The following is a 23299-nucleotide window of genomic DNA, read 5'->3' as shown; positions in this document are numbered from 1 at the left end:
CTTCTCAATCCAGCCCGCAGACGGTCTGGGAATCAGCATGTTTTTACATGAGTAGAATGTGTGCTTTTATTTAAAATGCATCTCTGGGCTATTTGTGGGGCATAGGAATTCGTTCTTTTTTTCTTTTTCCTTCAAAATATAGTCTGGCCTTGTAAATGAAGAAAATATTTAAGAAAAATACATTTTTAAAAAATATATAGTCTGGCCCACCACATGATCTGAGGGATGGTGGATGGGCCCATGGCTGAAAAAGGTTGCTGACCCCTGTCTTAAGGGGTATCTGTGTGAGCCTGTGACCTGGATTCAGGAACTGAGTATTTACCATCACAAAGGAATTGCCAGGCTGCCCAAATAATGTAATCAGTGATCATTCTCAGGTACCTTGGCAGGCAGGTTTTCTGCTGTAGACCGCCTCTTCTGTGATGGATGTATGATGTATTGGGGGGGGAGGGGTCTTGGGCTGCAGGGTGGCAATTTTAAAAGTCTATATAAGGCCTTGCACACCTTGTTCTGGGTCCCTCCTGCATGTGGCTGTGAGCACCCTGTTGCAACAGTTTAATAAAGATCAGGCTTACGAGCTGCTTTGCTTCTCAATATTGTCTGGTTGGCTTCTGTTGTTTTCTCCTGCCGATGGAGAACCTACAAAAGGCTCTTGGGTACCCCATCAGGGAAAAGGAGCAGTTTTATCTTATAACAGGGTTAAGTCAGGACCCGACCTGCCCTGCCCTCCTTGCGTGTCTCTGCTTCTAACCCTCTCGTTTTACGCCTCTTTCCTTCACGAAGTGCATAATCCTCATTAACCACCAAATCCCCAGAAAGGCAGGTCCCAGCTGTGACTGAAGCACATTGCTCCAACCGGGGAAGTGAGCTCCCACAGAAAAGCCCAGGGTTGCCCCCAAAACCGGCCAGTTACTTCCAACCAGCCTTAGAATCATAGAGTTGGAAGAGACCACAAGGGCCATCGAGTCCAACCCCCTGCCAAGCAGGAAGCACCATCAGAGCACTCCTGACATATGGTTGTCAAGCCTCTGCTTAAAGACCTCCAAAGAAGGAGACTCCACCACACTCCTTGGCAGCAAATTCCACTGTCAAACAGCTCTTACTGTCAGGAAGTTCTTCCTAATGTTTAGGTGGAATCTTCTTTCTTGTAGTTTGGATCCATTGCTCCGTGTCCGCTTCTCTGGAGCCTTGGCACCCTTTGGGCCTGGAGGGGCTCCGCCGCCCCCTTTGCTTTGCTTTGCTGGGAGTCCGTGAGTCTGCACTTGGGGTGCAAATCCTAGCAAGAGCAGCACCAGCACCCCACCTTTAATAATGCTTAAAGGTTGTAATAATAAAATTTAAGGTCTTATATATAAAATAAATTTTCATAAATGTACCAACCAAGCGCGTACAAAGATCAGCACAGGAAGACCGTCCTGAAACCATTTTGACTCCCAAACTGACCAAATGTTTTCCCTGCAAGGAGGGAGGGGGTGAGGAATTGGGAAATCGCCATCTCAAAGGAATGGCCAGACTACCAGGAAAGGAAATCAGATAAGGCATTATCAGATAACCTGGCAGACAGGAAAAACAACAACATTCAAATTTCTGTTGTAGACCACCTTTTCCGTGATGTAGGTATGTTGTTTGTGGGTGGTGGTCTTGGGTTACGCCCCTTCTGTGATGTATGCGTGATGTATGGAGGGGTGGTCTGGAGCTCCAGGGCAGGGAATTTAAAATGTTTATATAAGGGCAGGCACACCTTTGTTCAGGGTCCTCCTCCTTTCCTGCGTGTGAGGGGAGCATCCTGTTGCAACAGTTCAATAAAGTTCAGGCTTACTAGCTGCTTTGCTTCTCAATATTCTCTGGTTGGCCTCTGTTCTTTTCTCCTACCGATGGAGAACCTACAAAGGACTCTCTAAAGGGTTCTTGTGCCCCCCATAAGGGAATGAGGGCAGATTTTGTGTACAACAAGGTACAAGAGAGCCCCTTGCAGAGCCTGATCCCCCCCCCCCGCCCTGTGCCTCTCTGGCTCACCTGCCTGCCTGCCTCTGCCAGCCTTTCCCTCTGTCCGAGACCCAAAGGGTCATCTAGACCAACCCCCTGCAACCCAGGAACCGCAGCCCACCATAACTAGTCATAACAATAATTTTATTATTGACACCTGCCCATCTCACTGGGTTGCCCCAGCCGCTCTGTGCAGCTTCCAACATGGTAAAAACACAGCAAACATTAAAAGCTTCCCTACGCAGGGCTGCCGTCAAATGCATTTGGAAAGTTGTGCGGTTGTTTTATCCGTTTGGCATCTGAGCTGCATGTGTTGCCGGGGTTTCTGTTTATGCGCAGCCCAGACTGCTATCACTAGGCACAGAGGCTGGTCTCTGAGCGCACACACGCTTGGGACCTGATCCCACCCTTCTCTTTACCGCAACACGTTCCCTTCCGTCTGTGCGATCACAGCTTCCGCAGCCAGAGCAGAGTCCGACTCCCCCCGGTCTGCCAGCCACACCTTTCTCACCTGGGACCACCACCCTGAAGGGAGAGATTTCCTCCTGAACTCTGCATCCCTCACCTCCAGCTTCCCAGGGACCACTGCAGGCCTTACCTCCATGGCGGGCTCCTTGCGGCTCCTGGCCAAGGCATCCTCTTCCTCATCCTCCATGGTGGCCGGGACAAGTGTGACAAGAAGGAAATGAGCTTATGGACTTCCCGGCTGGTGGTGGCCTTAATCCAGGATGGACAACACTCATTGGCTTAGGGATTTCAGTCCACTCCTGGAGGAAGGGGGGAGAGGAGGTCCACCGCCCGGCCCTTTCCCAGGACAGCCGCCCTGGAATGCCACTTAGAACCACAGAATGGGAGAAGTGGAAGGGACCCAACGGGTCATCTAGTCCAACCCCCTGCAACACAGGAAACCTAGCCCTGGTTTAATGGGTTGTGGTTTTCGATTTGCATTTCTGTTCTGGCAAACTGCAAGGCTTTCTTTTTGGCTCTTCCCAAAGCAGGTTTCAGAGCCTGGCTGCTGCCGGATCAAGCCAAAGGGGGCTCATCTAGTCCAGCACCCTTTTCTCAAACAGATGCCCCCAAGGGAGCCCACAAGCAGGAGCTGGGTGCAGCAGCAGCAACTCTCCCCACAGTAACTGGTGTTCAGAGGCATCGTGCGGCAGATCCCAGTCCCTGAACTGCCTTTGAACAACAGAGGCAGAGAGCACTGATAAGAGGTGAAACTCAAAGTCTCACAGACAAAATAAAAACTGGCAAATCGCCGGGTCTGGATGGAATCCACCGTAGAGTTCCCAAACATCTTGAAGGTCTTATCGTCTAATGAAAGGGCTGGAAAGTAGCCAATGTAACACCAGTTTTTAAAATGGGATGGGGTGGAACCTGGGAAATTGCAGGCTGCTTAGCTTAATTTCAGTCTTGGAAAAACAGGCAGAAAGTATTGCTGAAGATAAAATAGGCAAGCAGATAGAAGAACAAGCCCTACTGTGAAGCAGAGCTAGCATGGCTTCTGCAAATGCAAATCCTGTCTTATGAACCTTTCGTTGAGAGTGTCAGAAAGTATAAAGATAGAGGTGATCTGGTTAACATGGTGTGTTTCTAAAACTTTTTGACCTCTCAGTTCTGCTGAACGTGCAAGGGCCAGGAGGCCAACTTTGACACCTGAGAGCACAAAAAGGCAAACAAAACAAACTGCATTTTTACAATCATTTTTGGACCTTCCTGCTGAGTGAAAATCATAGAACACTATTGAGAAAATGTTTCTCCCAAAGTGCTAAAATGCCACAAGTAATTTCGTAAGAGAATGCAACATGTGCTATTTTATTGTAGCTATGTGCACAGCTACACTTGTGGATAGCCTTAAGAGGCCTGACGTGCAGGTCTCTTCAGATTTACACAAAGAGGGATGCGGGTGGCGCTGTTAAACCACAGAGCCTAGGGCTTGCCAATCAGAAGGTTGGCGGTTCGAATCCCTGCAACGGGGTGAGCTCCCGTTGCTCGGTCCCTGCTCCTGCCAACCTAGCAGTTCGAAAGCGCATCAAAGTGCAAGTAGATAAATAGGTACCGCTCTGGCAGGAAGGTAAACGGCGTTTCCGTGCGCTGCTCTGGTTCGCCAGAAGCGGCTTAGTCATGCTGGCCACATGACCCGGAAGCTGTACACCGGCTCCCTAGGCCAGTAAAGCAACAACCCCAGAGTCGGCCACAACTGGACCTAATGGTCAGGGGTCCCTTTACCTTTACCTTTATCCATTTACAACATTCCAGGTTATTATTTGTGGGGCAAACAATTTAATTAAAATTATAGCCCTAGAGGGGAGATCATTATAGGAATTCTAAGGTCAATCACACATGCATACAAGGCAAACACACATACATAATTATAGTGTCTGAAACAGTACAGGAGAGCAATCCTGAAGCCATTTTGACTCTCCCAAATTGACCTCAAATATTTCTCTGCAAGGAGGAAGGAAATGGTAGAAGCTTTCCAATTGGCTCTGGATTGTAGAGGCTTGCACCTCTCTGCAAATACAGTTTGCAAATACAGCTGAGCACACTATCACTATGTGTAAGACATTCAGGAACTAAGTATTGGCATTACGGGACGCGGGTGGCGCTGTGGTCTAAACCACTGAGCCTCTTTGACTTGCTGATCAGAAAGCCGGCGGTTCAAATCCCCGCAACGGGGTGAGCTCCCATTGCTCGTTCCCTGTTCCTGCCAACATAGAAGTTTGAAAGCACATCAAAGTGCAAGTAGATAAATAGGTACCACTTCGGCGGGAAGGTAAACGCCGTTTCTGTGTGCTGCTCTGGTTTGCCAGAAGCGGCTTAGTATTGCTGCCCACATGACACAGAAAAACTGTCTGCGGACAAACGTTGGCTCCCTTGGCTAGTAAAGTGAAATTAGCGCTGCAACCCCAGTCGTCCGCAACTGGACCTAACGGTCAGGGGTCCATTTACCTTTACCTTTAAGGCATTATCATGTATCCTGGCAGACAGGAGAGAAGTAACACACTCAAATTTCTGCTGGGGACCACCTCTTCCTGTGATGTATGTATGTTGTTTTGGGGGGTGGTCTTGAGCTACAGGGGAGGCAATTTCAAAAGTATGCACGGCCCAGAACTGTTGCAACAGTCCCCCCCCCCCCGCTCACCCCACACAGGGAGGGAGGAGGAACCCAGAACATTGGTGTGCAAGCTCTTATATAGACTTTTGAAATTGCCACCCTGTAGCTCAAGACCAATGGGACACGGGTGGTGCTGTGGTCTAAACCACTGAGCCTTGGGCTTGCCCATCAGAAAGTTGGCGGTTCGAATCCCCGCGACGCGAGCTCCTGCTGCTGTGTCCCAGCTCTTGCCTGTGGACAAACGCTGGCTCCTTCGGCCAGTAAAGTGAGATGAGCGCAGCAACCTGAGTTGTCCGCGACTGGACTTAACTGTCAGGGGTTCTTTACCTTTTACCTTTTTTTTAGCTCAAGACCACCCCCCAAAACGTCATACATACATCATAGAAGAAGGTGGTCCCCAGCAGAAATACCGTATTTTTCGCCCTACAGGACGCACTTTCCCCCCTCCAAAAATGAAGGGGAAATGTGTGTGCGTCCTATGGGGCGAATGCAGGCTTTTGCTGAAGCCTGGAGAGCAAGAGGGGTCGGTGCGCACCTACCCCTCTCGCTCTCCAGGCTTCGCGCAGCTCTCCCCAAGGCACGGGAGCCCAGCGCTGGGCTCCCATGGCTTGCGGAGAGTTGCCTGTTCTGGGGGCTGGGGGGGAAATAATCCCCCCCTTTATTCCCCCCCCAAAAAAAACTAGGTGTGCCTTATGGGACCGTGCGTCCTATAGGGTGAAAAATATGGTACATCACAGGGGGCCGTCTACAGCAGAAAACCTGTCTGTCAGGATACTTGATAATGGTCATCTAGGCATACTGTCCTTTCCTTTTGAGATGCTAAATACAGTGGTACCTCAGTTTACATATGCTTCAGGTTACAGACTCCGCTAACCCAGAAATAGTGCTTCAGGTTAAGAACTTTGCTTCAGGATGAGAACAGAAATTGTGCTCTGGTGGTGCAGCAGCAGCAGGAGGCCCCATTAGCTAAAGTGGTGCTTCAGGTTAAGAACAGTTTCAGGTTAAGTACGGACCTCCGGAACGAATTAAGTACTTAACCTGAGGTACCACTGTACTTAGTTCCTGACTCCAGGTCACAGGCTCACCCTATTCATACACAAATACGCCCTAAAGACAGGAGTTGTGAGCAAAGAGACAATGGGGAGAATATTTCAAGTTACTGGAATAGTCAAAATGGCTTCAGGATTGCTCTCCTGGAATATTTCAGACACATGGTTTATATACTTATGTATATGTTTGCCTTGTAAATTTATGAACATATGATTTATGTTATGGAAAAATCTAGGTGTGAGGCTGCTCAGTCACTCAGCTCGGAATGATTCCAACCACCAACCAAATAGCTGTAGACCAAAGTTTATTGTGCAGTAGGTTCAAAGAGCAAATTTGAACCCCGAGGATGGGGGGACAAGGACTTTTAAAACTTTCCCACCACATCCCAGAATACAGTTCGAAGGGGAGGGGTTAACCTTGGCAAAGATGCCCAGACAAGTCCTTGGTACAAGATTAGCATAGGCAGACATGGCAGGGCAAGACTCAGGTATAAGATGAGCATAGACAAATATGTCTTAAGTGCCCACCACCCAAAAGTACAATAGGAGTTCCTTTGCATGTCTGGAGCCTGAGGCGAGTCAGGTGATGAGATCTGGCTTCCTTTGGCTAACAATGAGCCCAGCAATTGTCACCTCTGGGAACTTCCTGGAGTCCTTTTGCAAGGGGAAAATAGCTTGGGAATGGAGGGAACAGGCAAAGGAGATGATTTTATATTATTTTTAAAGCTAGATAACTTCCCTGAGCTGTCAAGTGGAAAGGATACATTCAGGCATAATATTTGTAATATTTAGCTTTAAAGATGTGGCCCCCTTGTAATTTCCGTAACAATTTATATAGAATTGACGTATAGACTTTCTAGAACAGAGCCTCTTGCTTTCCTTTCCGCCTCCGGGCAAGGAGAAGAGCCGGGGGAGCTTGCCCTCAGCCAAGATGGCGCCCGGGATGACTTTCCCCCGACCAAGATGGCGTCCGCACCTCCGCTTCCGGAAGAAAGGCGTCACTTCCTACGGGCGCGCCTTGCGTTTCCGGGAGGAAGTGGGCGGCGGGCGGGCGGGCGGTACGGCGAGATGCCCCACGCGCGTCCGGAAGAGGCTCTGGGCTGCCCGAGGGAGGCTGGTAGGAGGCGGGGAGGGCGAGGAGGGGGCCGGCGGGCCAAGCTCTGACTTTCCCCTTCCCCGCAGGTCCGGCTCCGGGAGACGCCCGGGACCCCCTCGAGCAGGGCTGGCGGGGGCGGGAAGGGGGGGGCAGGGGGAGGGAGGGAGATAAGGGAGCCCCCCCCGCCCCGCTCACTGCCCCCTTCTCCCCCCAGCAGGTGATGGCGCAGCGGGTGGCGGATCCCATGCCCTTCTTCCTCCACGAAGCCAACGCGGAGGCGGGACTGCTTTGCGCAGGTGAGGCGGGGGCGGGGCGGGGGAGATGCCCCACTTTCATTTGTATGCTGCCTTCCCATAGTTGAATACAGTGGTACCTCGGGTTAAGTACTTAATTCGTACTATTAAGCACTATTTCTGGGTTAGCAGAGTCTGTAACCTGAAGCAAATGTAACCCGAGATACCACTGTAATTCTTATTATTAGTAGTACAGTGGTACCTCAGGTACTCTGCTAACCCAGAAATAGTACCTCGGGTTAAGAACTTTGCTTCAGGATGAGAACAGAAATAATGCTCCGGCGGTGTGGCAGCAGCAGCAGGAGGCCCCGTTAGCTAAAGTGGTGCTTCAGGTTAAGAACAGTTTTAGGTTAAGAAAGGACCTGCAGAATAAATTAAGGACTTATCCCAAGGTACCACTGTAGTACTTATATGCTGTGGTCTAAACCACTGAGCCTCTTGTGCTTGCCAAGGTTGGCAGTTCCAATGCCCGCGATGGGGTGAGCTCCCGTTGCTCTGTCCCAGCTCCTGCCAACCTAGCAGTTTGAAATCACGTCAAAGTGCAAGTAGATCAATAGGTACCACTCCGACGGGAAGGTAAACAGCATTTCTGTGCGCTGCTCTGGTTCGCCGGAAGCGGCTTAGTCCTGCTGGCCACATGACCCAGAAGCTGTTCGCCGGCTCCCTTGGCCAGTAATGCGAGATGAGTGCCGCAACCCCAGAGTTGTCCACGACTGGACCTAACAGTCAGGGGTACCTTTACCTTTACTTATTCCCTGCCCTTCTGGCTGGGTTTCCCCAGCCACTCTGGACGGCTTCCAACAAAAGATTAAAACATCAGTCATTAAAAACTTCCCTAAACAGGGCTGCCTTCAGGTGTCTTCTAAAAGTCAGATAGTGGTTTATTTCCTTGACATCTGCTGGGAAGGCGTTCCACAGGGCGGGCGCCACCACTGAGAAGGCCCCCTGCCTGGTTCCCTGTAACTTCACTTCTCGCAATGAGGGAACCGCCAGAAGGCCCTTGGAGCTGGACCTCAGTGTCTGGGCAGAACGATGGGGGTGGAGATACTCCTTCAGGTGTACTGGGCCGTTTCCGCCAACGCACGTGCCAGTTGAAACCATGCTCAAGGCAGCTTACAACATGACAAGGTTTACACAATCACAAACGTCACAAACGATAAATAAAACACATCAAAAAGTACACGATTAAATGGAAACAATTTCCGCATAAATCATAAGATCCGAAACCAAAGATGCAAGAATAACAGCAACAACCTCTCCCAACCCCCTGTAAACAAAACCCTGTAAAAGATGAGTCTACAGGGGTTCCTGCACTGCAGCTGGGTTGGACTAGATGACCCTTGGGAGTCCCAACTCTGCAGTTCTCGGATTCTAGGATATACACACAGATTTGGGGGGGGGGGGGGATGGTGTGAGTTTCTGAGTCCTGAAGGCACTGTCAAGGGAGCACATCAAAGCAAATGACAAACACCCCTTGCAAACCATGGGTGGGTTTAATGAACGGAGGGGGCACAGGGTTGCCCGTGGAAGCTCTATGCCCCTGAGCACCAGTTTCTGGGAATAATAAGCGTTGCGCTCAGGTTTCTGCTGGTGTGCTCCCCATTGGGGCCTCTGGTTGGCCCCCCAGAGAGCGGGATGCTGGGCTAGAGAGCCCATTGGTCGGACCCCGCAGGCTTTGCTTCTGTTGTTGTGTTTCTGCATCAGGATAGCTCTGCTCTGCTGAGACAGGTGCTTGGGGGCTGCCCCACAGCTGCCACATTTTGTCCCAGCAGCTCACCAGAGGCCAAGGCGAAGCCTATTTCAGAAGTCCTGGCTTCAGGCCTGGCCATAACAGCAGAGACCAAGTCAGGGCTAGCTCTTGCCGCTCTGGGCTGGACAAGGGCACAAGAGGGCATGTCTTTGTGTGCCTGCCCTGCCCGCTTCTTTCTCAGCAACGGTGCCCCTTTCCTTTCCCCGGCCAGGGCTGGGCTACTGTTCCCCGCTGGCTGCTCTTCAAAAGAGCTCACGCTCACTGTGTGGTCTCTCTTCAGACGTGGACAACAGGCCTTGCTGGTTTTGTGCCAATGATGACTACAGTGATGATGATTGGGGGAGCGACGAGGAGGAACTGGAGGAAGAGAGGGCCCAGAACACCAGCCCAGCCACATTCTGTGGCTTTAAGAAGTCCTTCCTTTGCCAGCCTTCTGCCTTTGCCCTGCCAGCATGCAGCAAGAAAGACAGCCCTCTGCTGGGCATTGCTCTGCCCCAGAAGCAGCAGCTCACAGCTGAGGTGAGGCATGCAGCCAGGGCCGGGTCACTCTCCTCCAGCCTTGCCTGCTTCAGAGCAGCTGGTTCTTCCCTTGACTTCCTGCAACCTCATTCTCTGGATTTCACCCTTAGCTGCCGACTTACTTCTCTGAAAGGAATTGGGGGGGGGGTCCATCCCCTTTCCATCTTTGCTGCCTGCCAGACCAGACAGCGCTTCCTGAAAATAATAATAATATAATAATTATTATTATTTATACCCTGCCCATCTGGCTGGGTTTCCCCAGCCACTGTGGGTGGCTCCCAACTGAATATTAAAACACAATACGGTATTGAACATTAAAAACTTCCCTAAACGGGGCTGCTTCCCTGAAGCCCGTGCTTGAATTCTGTCCTGCCTTTTTGTGGGGAGCCTCAGCGCATGCTGGGACAGGTAAGGACAGCGATGTGTGTCTGTTCACACCTGCTTGACTCTGCTGAAAGGTCTCGCTGTCTGGATCTTTCTCAGGAAGCGGCGAGGAACGCGGCAGAGTTGGTTGCCGAAGAGGAGCGCCTCAAGAAGAAGGCTGAGAAGAAGAGGATGAAGAAGAAGGTGCTTGCCTCTGTGCGATCCGCGTGGTGGGGGGGCCTCCGCTGGGGGAGAGGCTGCCCTTGTGCCTCGATGTCCGTCCGTTGGCCCCATTGCGTGTGCTGCTTTCTCTTTCCAGAGGCAGAAGGACCGGAAGAAGCAGGAGAAGCGAGACCAGGAGCTGATGGCCAAGAGCATAGCTGAGGGAGTGAGTGGCCACTGTAGGCGTCTGCACCTTTGCCCATCTGCCATAGGGGATGCACAGCCCTTTCAGAGCGTGGCTGGGTTGCTTGCCAGCAGGTTCAGGGTGCTCAGTTAAAGTGGATTTGCAGCGTCGCACAACCTCCCTGCAGGCAAACCGCAAGGAGGGCTCAGGAAGAAAGCCTTCTCCTCACCTTGAACCTTCCTGCTGCTTCCAGGCTGGCAAAATGGGCCACAGTCCGTGAAGCTCATTGGCAGGCGAGGGGCTTGTGTTTAGCATAGAGCCCAAAGGGTTGGCCTTGGCAGAGGTGGGTTGCCCTGAGCCCCCAGCTCTCCTGCCGGTAGGGCCTGCTGCAGAAACCCCCTTGGTTTTGCCCCAGAGGCATGTGGCTCCTTGCTGCCCTCACAGGCTGCGTCTCTCCTTGTGCAGGACGAGTATTTGAACAGCAGCAGCGATGTGCTGGCGGCCATTCCGAGTGCCTTGGGACCGGCCCGGCCCGATTCAGAGGAGAGCTCCACCCAGGACCTCAGTGAGAACATGGCTTCCCCGGGCAGGAGCCCCAGCAGGAGCACAGAGGAGGAAACGGAGGCAAGTGGGACCCACACACTCCTCTGGCCCCTGGGAGGCCTGGGAGGGAGACAGGCTCAGCAAGGGGGGCGAAGGGGAAGAGGGAGCCTGTGGGTCTGGCCCTCAAGTTGGGCAGGCAACCTGGTGCCGTCCCTGAAGTTCTCTCCAGCACAGCTGGGGCTTGTCTGTGCTTCTTGTTGCGCATCAGGACAGGCAATTTAGGGGGAAATCCCCTGTGAGAAAAAAAGGTGTATTGTGGGGGTGGAATAATATTTCTTTCCTTGTGTACAGTGGTCCCAGTATGGCTCAACCTCTAACAGCAGCTATTTTCTTTCTACGTTCTTTGAAAAGAAGAAGCTGGGCAGAACTTGTTTTCCCGCCCTGAGCCCAGTCTTGGCTGGGGAGGGTGGGGCATAAATAAAATTTTATTATTATTATTATTATTATTATTATTATTATTATTATTATTATTATTACAATTTTATTATTTATATGCCGCCCATCTGACTGGGTTGCCCCGGCCTCTCTGGGTGGCTCCCAACAAAATAATTAAAAGACCAAATGTTAAGATACAGGGCTGCCTTCAGATGTCTTCTAAAAGTCAAAGAGTTCTGTATTTCCTTGACATCTGACGGGAGGGCGTTCTGCCCGATTCCCTGTAACCTCCCTGTTCTGCGCCTTGGCTTGACGCAGGCTGCGTATGGAGGGTCAGAGGGCAGAGAGAGGCTGCTTTCATTTGTGGCTCTGCCCACCCCTGCCCCATGGAACAGGAAGCAGCCTTCCCACGTGGGTCCTGTTCGGTGCGGGGAGGAGGCCTTTGGGACCGGGCTTCTCTCTGGGGAAGTGCTCCTTTTTAGGGAAGGTGTTTGAGAGATTCAGGACGTGGCCAAGAGCTGCTCTTTCCTGCCTCTCACCTGCAGGAGGAGCTTGATCTGACCAGCACTTTCGTATCGAAAGCTCGCCTCAAGGTGGGCTCCAAGCCCCCCCCACTGCCGCCCCCGAGGAAGGAGAAGGCAGCCCAGCCCGACAGAAAGGAGCCAGAGGCGAAAGAGCAGGAGCAGGTGAGGACGGGTGTAAGAGGGGTTGTTTTTCATAGAATCCTAGACTTGGAAGGGATCCCCAAGAGTCATCTAGCCCAACCCCTGCAGGGCCAGGAATCCCTGACAGGTGGCCATCTAACTGTAGTTTGAAAACCTCCAGCAAAAGAGAGTCGTCCGCCTTCTAGTCCAAACCCCTGCAGTGCAGTTATTTCCAGCATTTGGTTGGGGTCTCCTTTATTGTCATTTGAATCCATTGTTTTGGGTCCCGCCCTCCGGAGCAGCAGAAAGGAAGCTTGCTCCATTGACGCTAATGGACTTGACTCACTTGGGTCGATTAATTGCCCTGGCCCCCGGTGGAGTATCGGGTCAGGTTCAAGGTGCTGGTCTTGACCTTTAAAGCCCTTTGTGGCTTAGAGCCCTCGTATTTACGGACCGCCTCTCCTGGTCTGCCTGCCCCACAGAGGACCTTAAGGTCCATGAATAACCATAGTTTAGAGGTCCCGGGCCCTAAGGAAGCCAGACTATCCTCCACCAGGGCCAGGGCCTTCTCAGTGATGGCTCCAACCTGGTGGAATGCTCTGTCCCATGAGACCAGGGCCCTGCAGGATTTAACCTCCTTCCGCCGGGCCTGTAAGACAGAGCTATTCCGCCTAGCCTTTAATTTGAATTCAGCATGATCTTTTATTTCCCTTCCCTTCTCTTCCCTCCCCTTCCCCCTCCCCTTTTATGAAGATCACCCGCTCTGACACCCCACAGCTAATTCTCCCCTGGGCTCCTCCCTGGCCCAAGTGGGACTAATTCAGCCAGCTAGCCCTTGGGGTTATCTAATGCTTATTAGATGGATTTCCCCTAAATTGATTTCTGAACTTTGAATTTTATTGTTATTCATGTTTTTATACTGTATTTTATGCTGCTTTTACAACTAAGTGTTTTAAATTGGTTGTTAGCCGCCCTGAGCCCGGTTTTTAAACTGGGAAGGGCAGGGTATAAATAAAAAATTTTTATTATTATTTATCATTAGATCTGCTCTAGCTTAAGTTGAACACGGCCCATTGCTCTCTGTCCCCTAAGCTGTGTAAATTAGGAATCCTCATCACTCGTGGGCACTTCTGATTAGAATTTGGTTCTGTAGAAGATTCAGAACAGGGCAAGTGGGGGAATCGTGGCCTTGGCTTTTTGGCCACTGATCACAGTCTTCCCCTTGAGCAGAATTACAGGAGCCCCTGACCCCATTTCTGCTTCTTCCAGGTTCCGAAGTCTGGGCTCCAGATGACTCCTGTGGAGCAGAGCATGGTGCTGGCAGGTGTGTGTTTGCCCTGGAGTGCTGGCAGTCTGCCCCCTGCCCCCCTTTTCAGAGGTGCTGAGCGGGAGCGCTTAGCCTTCAGAGGGCAAAGCCTTGGACCCGGGTTCTCAGCAAGCTCCCCTCCATTCCGGTGATGGCCTTTTCTTCTTGCTTCTTGCATGACCCTTAAAGATTGCGGCAACGAGACTGCAAAGCAGGGGGGCTACCAGGAGGCCGTGCTCCTGTTCACAGAAGCCGTCAAGCTCAACCCACGGGAATACAGGTGAGCCCTGGGGCAGGTGAGGTCCCCTCCCCTGAGCATGGCTGTGCCAGAGTCCTCTGCCCTTCTGTGCAGCCGGAGGGGGGGGGTCTGTGGGAGCCTCTGGGGATCTGGCAGGATCTGGAGAACCCCTTCCCTGGAGTCTCCCCAGGACCATTAAGCTGGCTGAGTAGAACGCTGCCCCCGAGCCCTGAGACCGCCCACTACGTGACTCCAGGTTGCAGCTCTGTGGTAGGACAGGTGTTCTGTGTGCAGAAGGTTCCGGGTTCAAACTGCGGTGTCTCAAAGCAGGGTTTGCGGAAGGCCCTTCCTGGAAGCTGGATTCGCACCCAAGAGCAACTCTTCCTTCCTTCGGTTTCCTGCTGCTGGTTTTCAGCGGCATTTCAGCCTCCGTCTGTGGAGGAGGAGCCTAGCTGTCGTTGCCACTGGCCCTCGATCGTTCTCCTCCAACCTTTTGTCTTGGTGGCTTTCCCTGCCTCCTGCGGGAGCCAGTTCCGTAGTTTCTGCGCTGCTTAAAGGAGAACTTCCTTTTCTCCAGCGTTTGGCTTCCTGGGATGCTCATGGGTTCACCCTCTCCCTCGCCCTTCCACCAGGTTCTTTGGGAATCGCTCCTTCTGCTACGAGAGGCTGCGCTGCTACGCGGAGGCTCTGCGCGACGCCCAGGTGGCCCTCAGCCTGCACCCCGGCTGGCCCAAAGGCCTCTTCCGCAAGGGCAAGGCCCTCATGGGCCTCAAGGTAGGGGTGAAACGGGTGGGGAAGGCTGAGAGGGTGGCCTCCTGCGTCCCCGGTGAGGCAGGATCACGACCGTTCTTCTTCTCTCCCACCAGCGTTACGCAGAGGCTGTGAGGACCTTTGAGGAGCTCCTGCACTTTGACGGCTTCCGTGGAGACGCCGCCGTCCAGCTGGAGAAGTGCCGGGTTCAGCTTCTGCTGGTGAGCTGAGCTGGAGGCCAAGTCCTCCATGCCCTTAAGGAGAGGGCGCACAGGGCTGCAGCCTGGCTTGGGGCCGCCAGGATCCAGGAGGGCAGCTTGGCAGGGATAGTTTGCACGGGTCAGGGCATCTGTGGGGATTGGGCGAAGGAAGCCACCTGAGAAAGAAGGGGGTCTCAGTAGGGTGGAGAGCAGCGCTAGGCACGTTCTGCTACTGGCGTGGGCCCCATTGTGACACTGGAGATTGATGGACACCAGGAAGAACTTTCTGAGGGTAAGAGCTGTTGGACAGTGGAAGGGTCTCCCTTGGAAGTTGTAGACTCCCTTTTCTTGGAGGAATCTCAGCTAGAGATTCCTACATTGGAGAGGATTGAGAAGCGGACACGGAGCAATGGATCCAAACTACAAGGAAGAAGATTCCACCTAAACATTAGGAGGAACTTCCTGACAGTAAGAGCTGTTTGACAGTGGAATTTGCTGCCAAGGAGTGTGGTGGAGTCTCCTTCTTTGGAGGTCTTTAAGCAGAGGCTTGACAGCCATATGTCAGGAGTGCTCTGATGGTGTTTCCTGCTTGGCAGGGGGTTGGACTCGATGACCCTTGTGGTCTCTTCCAACTCTATGATTCTGTGATTCTATGAGATGACTCAGGCTCCCTTCCAGCTCTGCCATGCTATGACTTTATCTCCATGGTGCCGAGGGAACAACTTGCACCATAATATCAGCAAGACAAAGGAGATGGTGTTGGACTTTCGGAGGAAGAGAGGAGAACTAGCCCCGCTGGACATCGGGGAGGGCTGTGTGTCTCTTCCTTTAAATTCCTAGGAGTTTATCTCAGTGAAGACCTTACTGGGAAAATAAATACAACCCAGGTGGTTAAGAAAGCCCAACAAGAGACTCCATCTCCTCAGAGTATTGCGGAAGAACAATGTCAATCAACATTTGATGATCTCCTTCTACCGGTCCACAATAGAAAGTGTCCTTTCCTACTGCATCATGGTGTGGTACGCTGGTTTGACATCAACTGATAGGAAGTGCCTACAGAGGGTGGTGAAGACAGCACAAGATATTATGGGCTGTCCCGTGAATCCGCTGGATGAAATAGCGGAAAAACGTTGCCTGAGGAGAGTGAGGGAAATCCTCAGGGATGATTCACACCCTGGGCGGCACTTTCTTGATCTCCTGCCCTCGGGCAGAAGATAGAGAAGCAGGATTAGTTGCACCAACAGGGTAAAGAACAGCTTCAATCCTGGGCTGTTAGGCTGCTGAATGAAAATATAACAACAGGGCAACTGTCTTTCAGGTTTGGTGGGTGTGCATCAGTAAACGAGGGGAATGAAGACTAAGAGAGCTGAGTGGGGGGTGCTTGTGTAATCTCACTGTATACAAGTTGTACAAGTGACAATAAAGTATTTCAATTTTGTTAATCATCAAAATATTAAAACATGGTAGGTAGCTTATGCCTCACAACAAATGAAACCGATCGGTAGAAAATACAACTTGGAAAAAAGAGACAACAAATGTATTTTTGTAAACTAAGAAATCTTTAGTAAAACCACATTTTTTAAAAATAAACACTGTAGCTTACAAATAAAGCAAACAATATTTTTCTTTGGACAGGAAAACGGTTTTGGCTCCTACCCTCCCGAGTGGAACGTCCGTGCCAGAGAATCCTCCTTGCCCCCGGCTGGTAAGAGGGCTCTCAGTGGGGCAGCTCCTTCAGTCCACACGTCACAGAAACCCGGCGGCGATTGTGGGGAGCCTCCAGGGGCAGGGATCGCAAGCAGCCCGTGGGCTGGCTGCACTCGGCGCGTGAGGGGTGGGGCATTGAGCCTGCTGGTCCTAATGCATTGCTCCCTCCTCCTCCCCCCTCCTCTCCTCCCGCTTCCTTCTTGGCCAGGTGAGCAGCCAGGTGGGCATCCCGTCAGAAGCATCTCCCAGGCCAGAGGGCATCTGGCGCCTCTCACCATCACCAGCTCTCAGGGCAAAGGGCTGTTGCCATTAGCTGCGCAGCCCCCAGTCAGGTAAGGCCACGGGGGTGCGGGGGGGGGGAGGTCTCCGGGCTGTGGTTGTGAGGAGAGACTGGGCTTTCACCGAACCCAAGGGCGTGCCGCTTTCCCCAAAACATCTGTACCCTGCTGGGATACTGCCATGGAGATGGGGGCATCAGGCAGGCCCCCAGCTGGCTCCGGACGATCACCGGTCTCCGGTGGAACAGCATCAGTCAGTCAGCGACACGGGCCTCAGACACGTTTTGAGACCCGTGCACACTCTGTCAGCAGAGAGTGTAAATCACCTCACAGCAGAAGAGGCAGACAGAGAGATGTGCGAGCAAAATGAACAGCATTTTATTCAGCATAGCTCAGGAACAAAGGAAAATGTGTCTGCTTGCCTTCGTGCCCAGCAAAACAGCAGTACAGTCGTACCTCAAGTTGAATGTGCTTCGGGATGAGCGTGCTCCGTGCCAACCCAGAAGTAACAGAGCGCGTTACTTCCGGGTTTTGCCACTTGCGCATGTGCAGACGCTCAAAATGACGTCACGTGCATGCGCAGAAGCGGCGAAAAGGGACGTGTGTGTGCGCAGACATGCCATCACTAGTTACGTTACATCGGGTTAAGTATTTAATTTGGTCCGGAGGTCTGTTCTTAACCTGAAACTGTTCTTAACCTGAAGCACCACTTTAGCTAATGGGGCCTCCTGCTGCTGCCGCGCCGCCGGAGCACGATTTCTGTTCTTATCCTGAAGCAGAGTTCTTAACCTGAAGCACTATTTCTGGGTTAGCAGAGTCTGTAACCTGAAGCGTATGTAACCCGAGGTACCACTGTATAGCAAAAGCAACATACAACGGAAGTTCCCAGCAGACAGGGCTGGAAGTAAACAGGCATGTGATACCCAACAGTCATGCCAGACCCTTTTAAGGTGGAATGGAACTAAATCCTAACATACCCCACCTTCCGTCCTCCAAGGGGGTGTTGGCTCTTGTCCCCATTTTATCCTCACCACAGCCCTGTGTGGGAGGTGAGGCTGAGAGCGAATGCCTGGCCCCCCCCCAAGGTCCCCCAGGGAGCTCAATGGCTGAGTGGGGATTTGACCCTGCTCTCTCCCTGGTCCCAGTCCAGCACTCTGACCACGTGGACACTGTGAGCCCAGGCTCCTTTATGCCTCTCCTGCATTCCAGGCCCTTTTTGTGACTGCAGCATCCAGACAGTTTCTGAGAGCGGGGGCTGAGCGCGCACAAAATCAGCCTAGTGTGCAGAGGTTAAAAACTAGATGTTTTTGTATGCATTATAAAATGAAATCAAAAGAACTTTACAAAAAAAATTCTTTGGCCCTCTCCTCATCTTTGCCTCTGGCCCCATCCACAACCAGCTTGTGGCCCTCAGAAGGTTGCCTTGAAAGCAATGCGGCCCTGTTGTGGTTTTGCTCCGTGATGATCCAGAGCAAGTCACAATACTTAGCCAGCAGAGTAAACAAAACTTAAACTCAATGCAGCTTCGAGCCAGTATACATGGAGGTCCAGCTCCGAGGGCCCTTGGGCCGTTCCCTCCCTGCAAAAAGTGAGGTTGCAGGAAACCAGGCAGAGAGGGCCTTTTTGGTAGTGGCGCCCACCCTGTGGAACATCAGATGTCAAGCAAATAAAGAACTATCTGACTTTTAGAAGACATCTGAAGGCAGCCCTGTTTAGGGAAGCTTTTAATGTCTGATGTTTTATCGCTTTATTATCATTATCATTAATTCTGCTGAGAGCCGCCCAGAGTGGCTGGGGAAACCCAGCCAGATGGGCGGGGTATAAATTATTATTATTACTATTACTTTTATTAATGCAGGGTTCCCAAAATAGACCAGACTCAGTCAGCTTCATCCAGTATTATTTGCTAAAGGCAAATAAGCATAACAGTTCACGAATCCAACTCTTCTGGGTTGAGATAGTTGCAGCAAAAATCTTAACTTAAATTTACAGCAAGATTAAAAACTTAGCACTTAAACATGCTGTATTGTGAACAGATCACCACGCAGGAAACAAAGTAGAGAGGACCAAGAAGGAAAGAGAAAGTGAAACCCCGGCTCCTGCTGGGCTGTTATTCTAGGGAGTGTGACCTTGGGAGAAAGAGATAAGCTTAACTCGGCTTCTCTGAAGGCCTAACCCCAAACATCAGCAACCTCCTGCTTGTTTCCAGGCAGAATGGAAACTTCCAGCTTGTATCACACAGAGAAAGTTCCAGAACCTTCTTGAATCAAATGGAATAGAAAAGACCTTGGCACTTTAAACCGGTGCTTTCCGTCCTTCAAAAATGCCAATCCTGACATGAGCTGGAAGGAGTTGCCATCCCCGCTTCAGCCTTGGCCACTTGCTCAGGCTGCCCGGGAAGGTGGGCAGGGGCTGGGTCCCGGCTGCCTCCTGCCTGGGCGGCATTTGGCCTTGCCTGCTCCTGGCTGCCATGTCCCACATGGGCCAGTAAGCAGGAGCCTGGGGGCTCCACAGGGAGTTGCCCCCGATGGGCTTGGGTGGGGCAGAAGCCTTGGGTTTGCGAGGTCCAAGCGAGCTGTGGGTCGGGATGGAGGGAGCAGGGCAAGCCTGTGGGAAGCATAGGCAAGCTGAGCGTCCCCCGGCGGCTGTGGGTGACGGGTGTGCTCTTCTCCCAGGGAGAGGTTTCCCGTGTGGGTGGGGAACCTGACGCCCGCCATCACCCAGGAGGTCCTGCTGTGCTACTTCCAGCCGTGAGTATGCCCCTCCCTCCGCCCTCCCCAGGCTCCCCGGGGCCTCAGCTGACCCAAACCGGGAAGGGAGCCTTGCTTACGGAAACCCCAGATCCTCCCTCGCTTGGAGTCCGGCCGGCTTGGCTGACCCCGACTCTCCTTGGCCGCAGGTTTGGGCCCATTGACTCCATCCGCTGCCTCCCGCGAAGGTTCTGCGCCTTCGTCAACTACACCTGCCGGGAAGCGGCCGAGGAAGCCTATGTGGCCTTGCAGGTGAGGAGGAGGTTCCCCCTTCCTTAAGGGGGGCATTACTTTCTCCTGCCCCCCCAGCTGTGGCCATAAAGGGGCCTCTGTGTTTCCCTCCCAGGGCGTGGAAGTCAGAGGCTGCCACCTCGTCCTGCAGCTCAAGCACCCGGTGCACGCCACTCCTCCCCTCGTCAAGGCACCCGGAAGCACCTGGCAGCAGCAGGCGGCGCCTCCGAAGCGGTAGGCAGCAGGTGGGCAGGTGCCTGTTGCGGGAGCTGGCAACATGGGCAGGATGCCCTGATGGATGGAGGGGCTGCAGGAGAGGGGTGGGGGGACAGGAGGGGCAGGTCTGGGACTTGCGAGGGCGAAGGGGGTGCTAGTGGGAGCAGCGTCCCTCCAGGAAGCAGCAACCCCTCTCCCGGCTCCTCTTCCTCCAGGGAGACTCCTCTGGGCCCCCCCGCCTTCCTGAGCTCCTCCTGGCTCCGCCGCCTCGGCCACCTCCCTCAGTGAAACGCTTCGGCGGAGAAGTTGCTGTGCTTGCAAGCCGACATCCCGGCTGGGCCCCTTGCGGCTGAAGATGCTGAAGATGTGGGGACAGGCCTGTGGGCTGCACCCTTCCTGCGGGTCGGGGGGGGGGAATGGTGGTGGAGGACACAAGCGCAGTTGCCTGTGGGAGCCCCCCAGGCACGTGGGACTGCTGGGTGGGCTGTGGCCTCTGCCTTCCCCAAGGCTGCCACTGGCCATTGGATCTCCCTCTGTCCTCCCTCTGGCTTCTGATGAGACCAGATGCAGATCAGGGAAACGGAGGCCGAGGAATGGGGTGGCTGGGGGGGGGGGTCTCTGTCCTCCTTTTGCTCCTGGGAGCCCCCCTTCTCCAAAGCAGGTATCTGCCCCCACCGGGTGTGGAATGGTGCACCTGCAGTAGGGCAGGCAGCTGCCTCTTCAGCCCCCCCCCCCAAACTCTACTGCCTCTGTGGGGCTTAAGTTCCTTTGAGCCCTGCCCCTCCCTGAACCCCGTGCACTAGGTCCTGGTGAGAATGGGGAGGGCAGGAAGTTCTGTGTGTGTGGGTCCCCCCGCCTGAGGGTGTGGGGCTGGTGTTGCTGGTGGGTGGCCTTGGGGTGCCCCCTCGTTTGTGGGGCCCAGAAGGCAGGCGCGTTCTCCCCCTGCCCTTTGGGTTCTGCTCAGTGTGTTCAGGGATTTGTGCCTGCCACGGGGTTTTTACACTGTTCACAATAAACTCATTAAAAGCCGGCCGGTTCCTTTCGTAAGAGGCGCACTTGTGAGAGAGAGAGGGCTGCTCATTCTGCCAGAATCTGAGCCAGATGAATTCAGGGCTTGGCCACAAAGGGAGCACGAGGGGCTGGTGGGGTGAGGCCAACCCTTTCCCCTCTCTCTGGGCTGCTCCCTGTCAGTGGAGGCCCCCTCACGCCCTCGGGTCCGTGGTCTCCGGGAGAGACCACAGCTGTCAACCTTCCCTTTTTTGCGGGAAATTCCCTTGTTCCAGCACCGTTTCCTGCTGCTTTCCACTGCTATCCTGGATTGTTAGATATCCCGTAGACTGTCCCCGGGACAGGTGAGGCTGCTGATCCCTTATTTTTGAAGCTGCTGGTCCCTTATTTTCAAATTTGAAAGTTGACAGCTATGGGAGAGACCACGTTTCCGTGTGCTTAGGCAAGCCTCCCTCAACTCCCTTCTCCCCACATGGTGAACATGGTCTGGGGCTCTCCTTGCCGCCTGCCCCAAGACCTCTCTCTGCTGCCCCAATCCTGGCCTCTCCTCTGCTCCCCACACGGACCCTCCTCCTGCTGCTTTGACCCCCATCAGCTTCAAGGGTCTTGGGCTTGGAGCTCTCTCTGGTCTGAAGTTCTGCCCTTTCATCTCCCACCTCGCTGCTTCCTCTGCCAATGGAGCCTCTACTTGCCCTTGCATGTAAGGTGGGCTTCCAACGCATAATATCCCACCATGTAGTCCAACAACCCCCCTGCAAGGTGGGGCAGCTCATGGTGAGCAGCTTCAAGGCCAAAGGCGGGGGGGGGACTGAACCCACGTTTCCCATGTCCTCCTCGTCCGTTGCCCCCACTCCTGTGCCACGGAGAAAGGACCGCAGGTTGCTGGTTCATCCCTTGGCATCTCCAGGTAGACTTGGCAGAGACTCCTTGCCCAAAACCTGCTGCCAGTCAAACAAGACCAAGTGAGATGCTCAGATTTTGCCTAAGGCGGCTTCCTGGGCTCACTTGCAGCACCTGCCATGAAGCTGGGTCCTGAGGAGGGTGCTGGGCCCCTTGGCTCTCCCTTGTGGGTCATCTTTAGTAGAAGTATTTTGCTCAGGGGCAGCTGCCCCCTGCTGGAGGGTCCCCACCCCGTCCTGCTGCCCCTGGTTTGCTTTGGACCCCTCTGGCTCGACAGACGCCGCTCCCCCTTTGGGACCCATAAGTGTGAGTCTTGCCAGCCTTGTGCTGAAAGAGCAGCCGACGCAGCTGCCCCGTTTTAGGGAGCCGCTTGCTGCCCCCCAGCCGGGCACTGCCACAGTTGGGAGTTCTCTCTCCTTGAGTCCGGCAGCTGCGGCCACTTCCGCCTCTTCCTGCTTTTCCCACCCCCAATTTCATGGGGCTCCGTTTCAGGTGCTTGTGGGTTTCCGTTCCCAGGGCAGGAATCCCCGGCAGCTGCAGAAATATGAACAGCCCAGCGCCCTTTGAAGCCTCTCCCCCCCCCCCGGGGCGTCTGGATTCCTGGCATGCTTTGGAGAGGCTGGCACAGCTGGTGGTGCAGGGCGCCTCCTGGCTAGCCCCAAGGGGCATGCAGAGGGTGCCTGAGGCGTTGCCCTGTGCCCAGGGGCATGGCAACAGAGGGGCAGCTGGGGAGCAGGTTTTCTCCTGGGTAGGGCTGTATCCTGGCTCACACACCAGTCACGGAACTGCCCAAGAGGGCAGCAGCTCACGGGAACTATTGGGTGCTCTCAGGGGACAGACTTCTCCCGGCTTCCGTCAGCTGCTCTCTTGGGGGTGGTATGCAGCTCACCTTAATTTCTAAATTATTATTCCATGAAATCTATGTGCTGCATAAATTGTGTTGTGTTTTTTTATTGAAAAAACAGCACTCTACAAAAAGGGTAAAATTATCAAAAAGAAAAATTAGCAAGTCATTTAAAGCTTTCAAAAAGTTAAAATAGGCTGAGAACAATCAAACACTTGGGTAGGCTTGTCTGAACACTTAGGATTGAAGCAGGAGCGGGAAAGAGGCGCCTGCCTGTTTCAAGAGGCAGGCAGTTCCACAGTGCAGGTTCTTGCAGAAGTGGAACAGCTGTTCTGTGTCACCCGGGGCAGAGCTGGATCCTCTGACGGAAGCTCGAGGGGGTGTCTTCTAGGGAGCGGAGGGAGCGGATTTTGCCGGCAGAATTTCGACAGCCCTCGGCCGTCGTTCCTCTTCCTCCTCGCCTTCCCCACGTAGCCTTACTGGAGTTCACCGACTGGGTCAGATCGGCGCCTTCCAGCTATTTGGAACCACCTCCGCCGCCTTCAGCTCCTCGGAGGAATAGGCGGGATACAAATGCCATCAATCAATCGGACGACGTCTCCCATCAGCCTCGGCCAACTGGGCTCCGTGCGCTGGGAAGGCGGCGCTTCCTCCCTGGGGCAGCAGGGGGCGCGCTCCTTGGGCCAGTCGCGCTGCGGAGCGCGCTTTCTTCCCACGGGTCGCGCACTC

General features: G+C 53.5%; 1 protein-coding gene across 4 annotated transcripts; it reads left to right on the top strand.

Annotated features, from left to right (window-relative positions):
- The first annotated feature begins 7174 nt into the window (after nucleotides 1-7174).
- Nucleotides 7175-20847, top strand: TTC31 (tetratricopeptide repeat domain 31). Of its 4 annotated transcripts, none has more exons than XR_014501828.1 (17): nucleotides 7175-7270; nucleotides 7464-7545; nucleotides 9573-9811; nucleotides 10295-10378; nucleotides 10494-10562; nucleotides 10986-11144; nucleotides 12044-12184; nucleotides 13412-13466; nucleotides 13638-13728; nucleotides 14319-14460; nucleotides 14553-14657; nucleotides 16272-16341; nucleotides 16560-16675; nucleotides 19297-19371; nucleotides 19521-19623; nucleotides 19718-19836; nucleotides 20034-20847. XR_014501828.1 is itself a non-coding variant. In XM_083398455.1 (17 exons), exons 2-17 carry the CDS (start codon nucleotides 7470-7472, stop codon nucleotides 20104-20106), a joined length of 1725 nt encoding a protein of 574 aa, XP_083254581.1. In that variant the 5' UTR covers nucleotides 7175-7270; nucleotides 7464-7469; the 3' UTR covers nucleotides 20107-20847. The 4 variants fall into 4 exon arrangements, 2 of the variants coding, with proteins under 2 accessions (XP_083254581.1, XP_083254582.1); XR_014501829.1 differs by having other exon boundaries at nucleotides 19718-19847; XM_083398455.1 differs by having other exon boundaries at nucleotides 16552-16675.
- The last annotated feature ends 2452 nt before the right edge of the window (nucleotides 20848-23299 follow it).

Source organism: Podarcis tiliguerta, assembly GCF_965153285.1.
Source record: "Podarcis tiliguerta genome assembly, chromosome: 9".
Lineage (NCBI taxonomy): Eukaryota > Metazoa > Chordata > Lepidosauria > Squamata > Lacertidae > Podarcis > Podarcis tiliguerta.
This window is presented reverse-complemented; position numbering and strand designations above follow the sequence as displayed.

Coding starts and splice junctions, on each gene's coding strand:
- TTC31 (XM_083398455.1), top strand. CDS start 7,470: ATGGCGCAGCGGGTGGCGGATCCCATGCCCTTCTTCCTCCACGAAGCC. Junction 10,563..10,985: donor CCAAGAGCATAGCTGAGGGA/GTGAGTGGCCAC, acceptor CTCCTTGTGCAG/GACGAGTATTTGAACAGCAG. Junction 16,676..19,296: donor GCTGCGCAGCCCCCAGTCAG/GTAAGGCCACGG, acceptor CTCTTCTCCCAG/GGAGAGGTTTCCCGTGTGGG.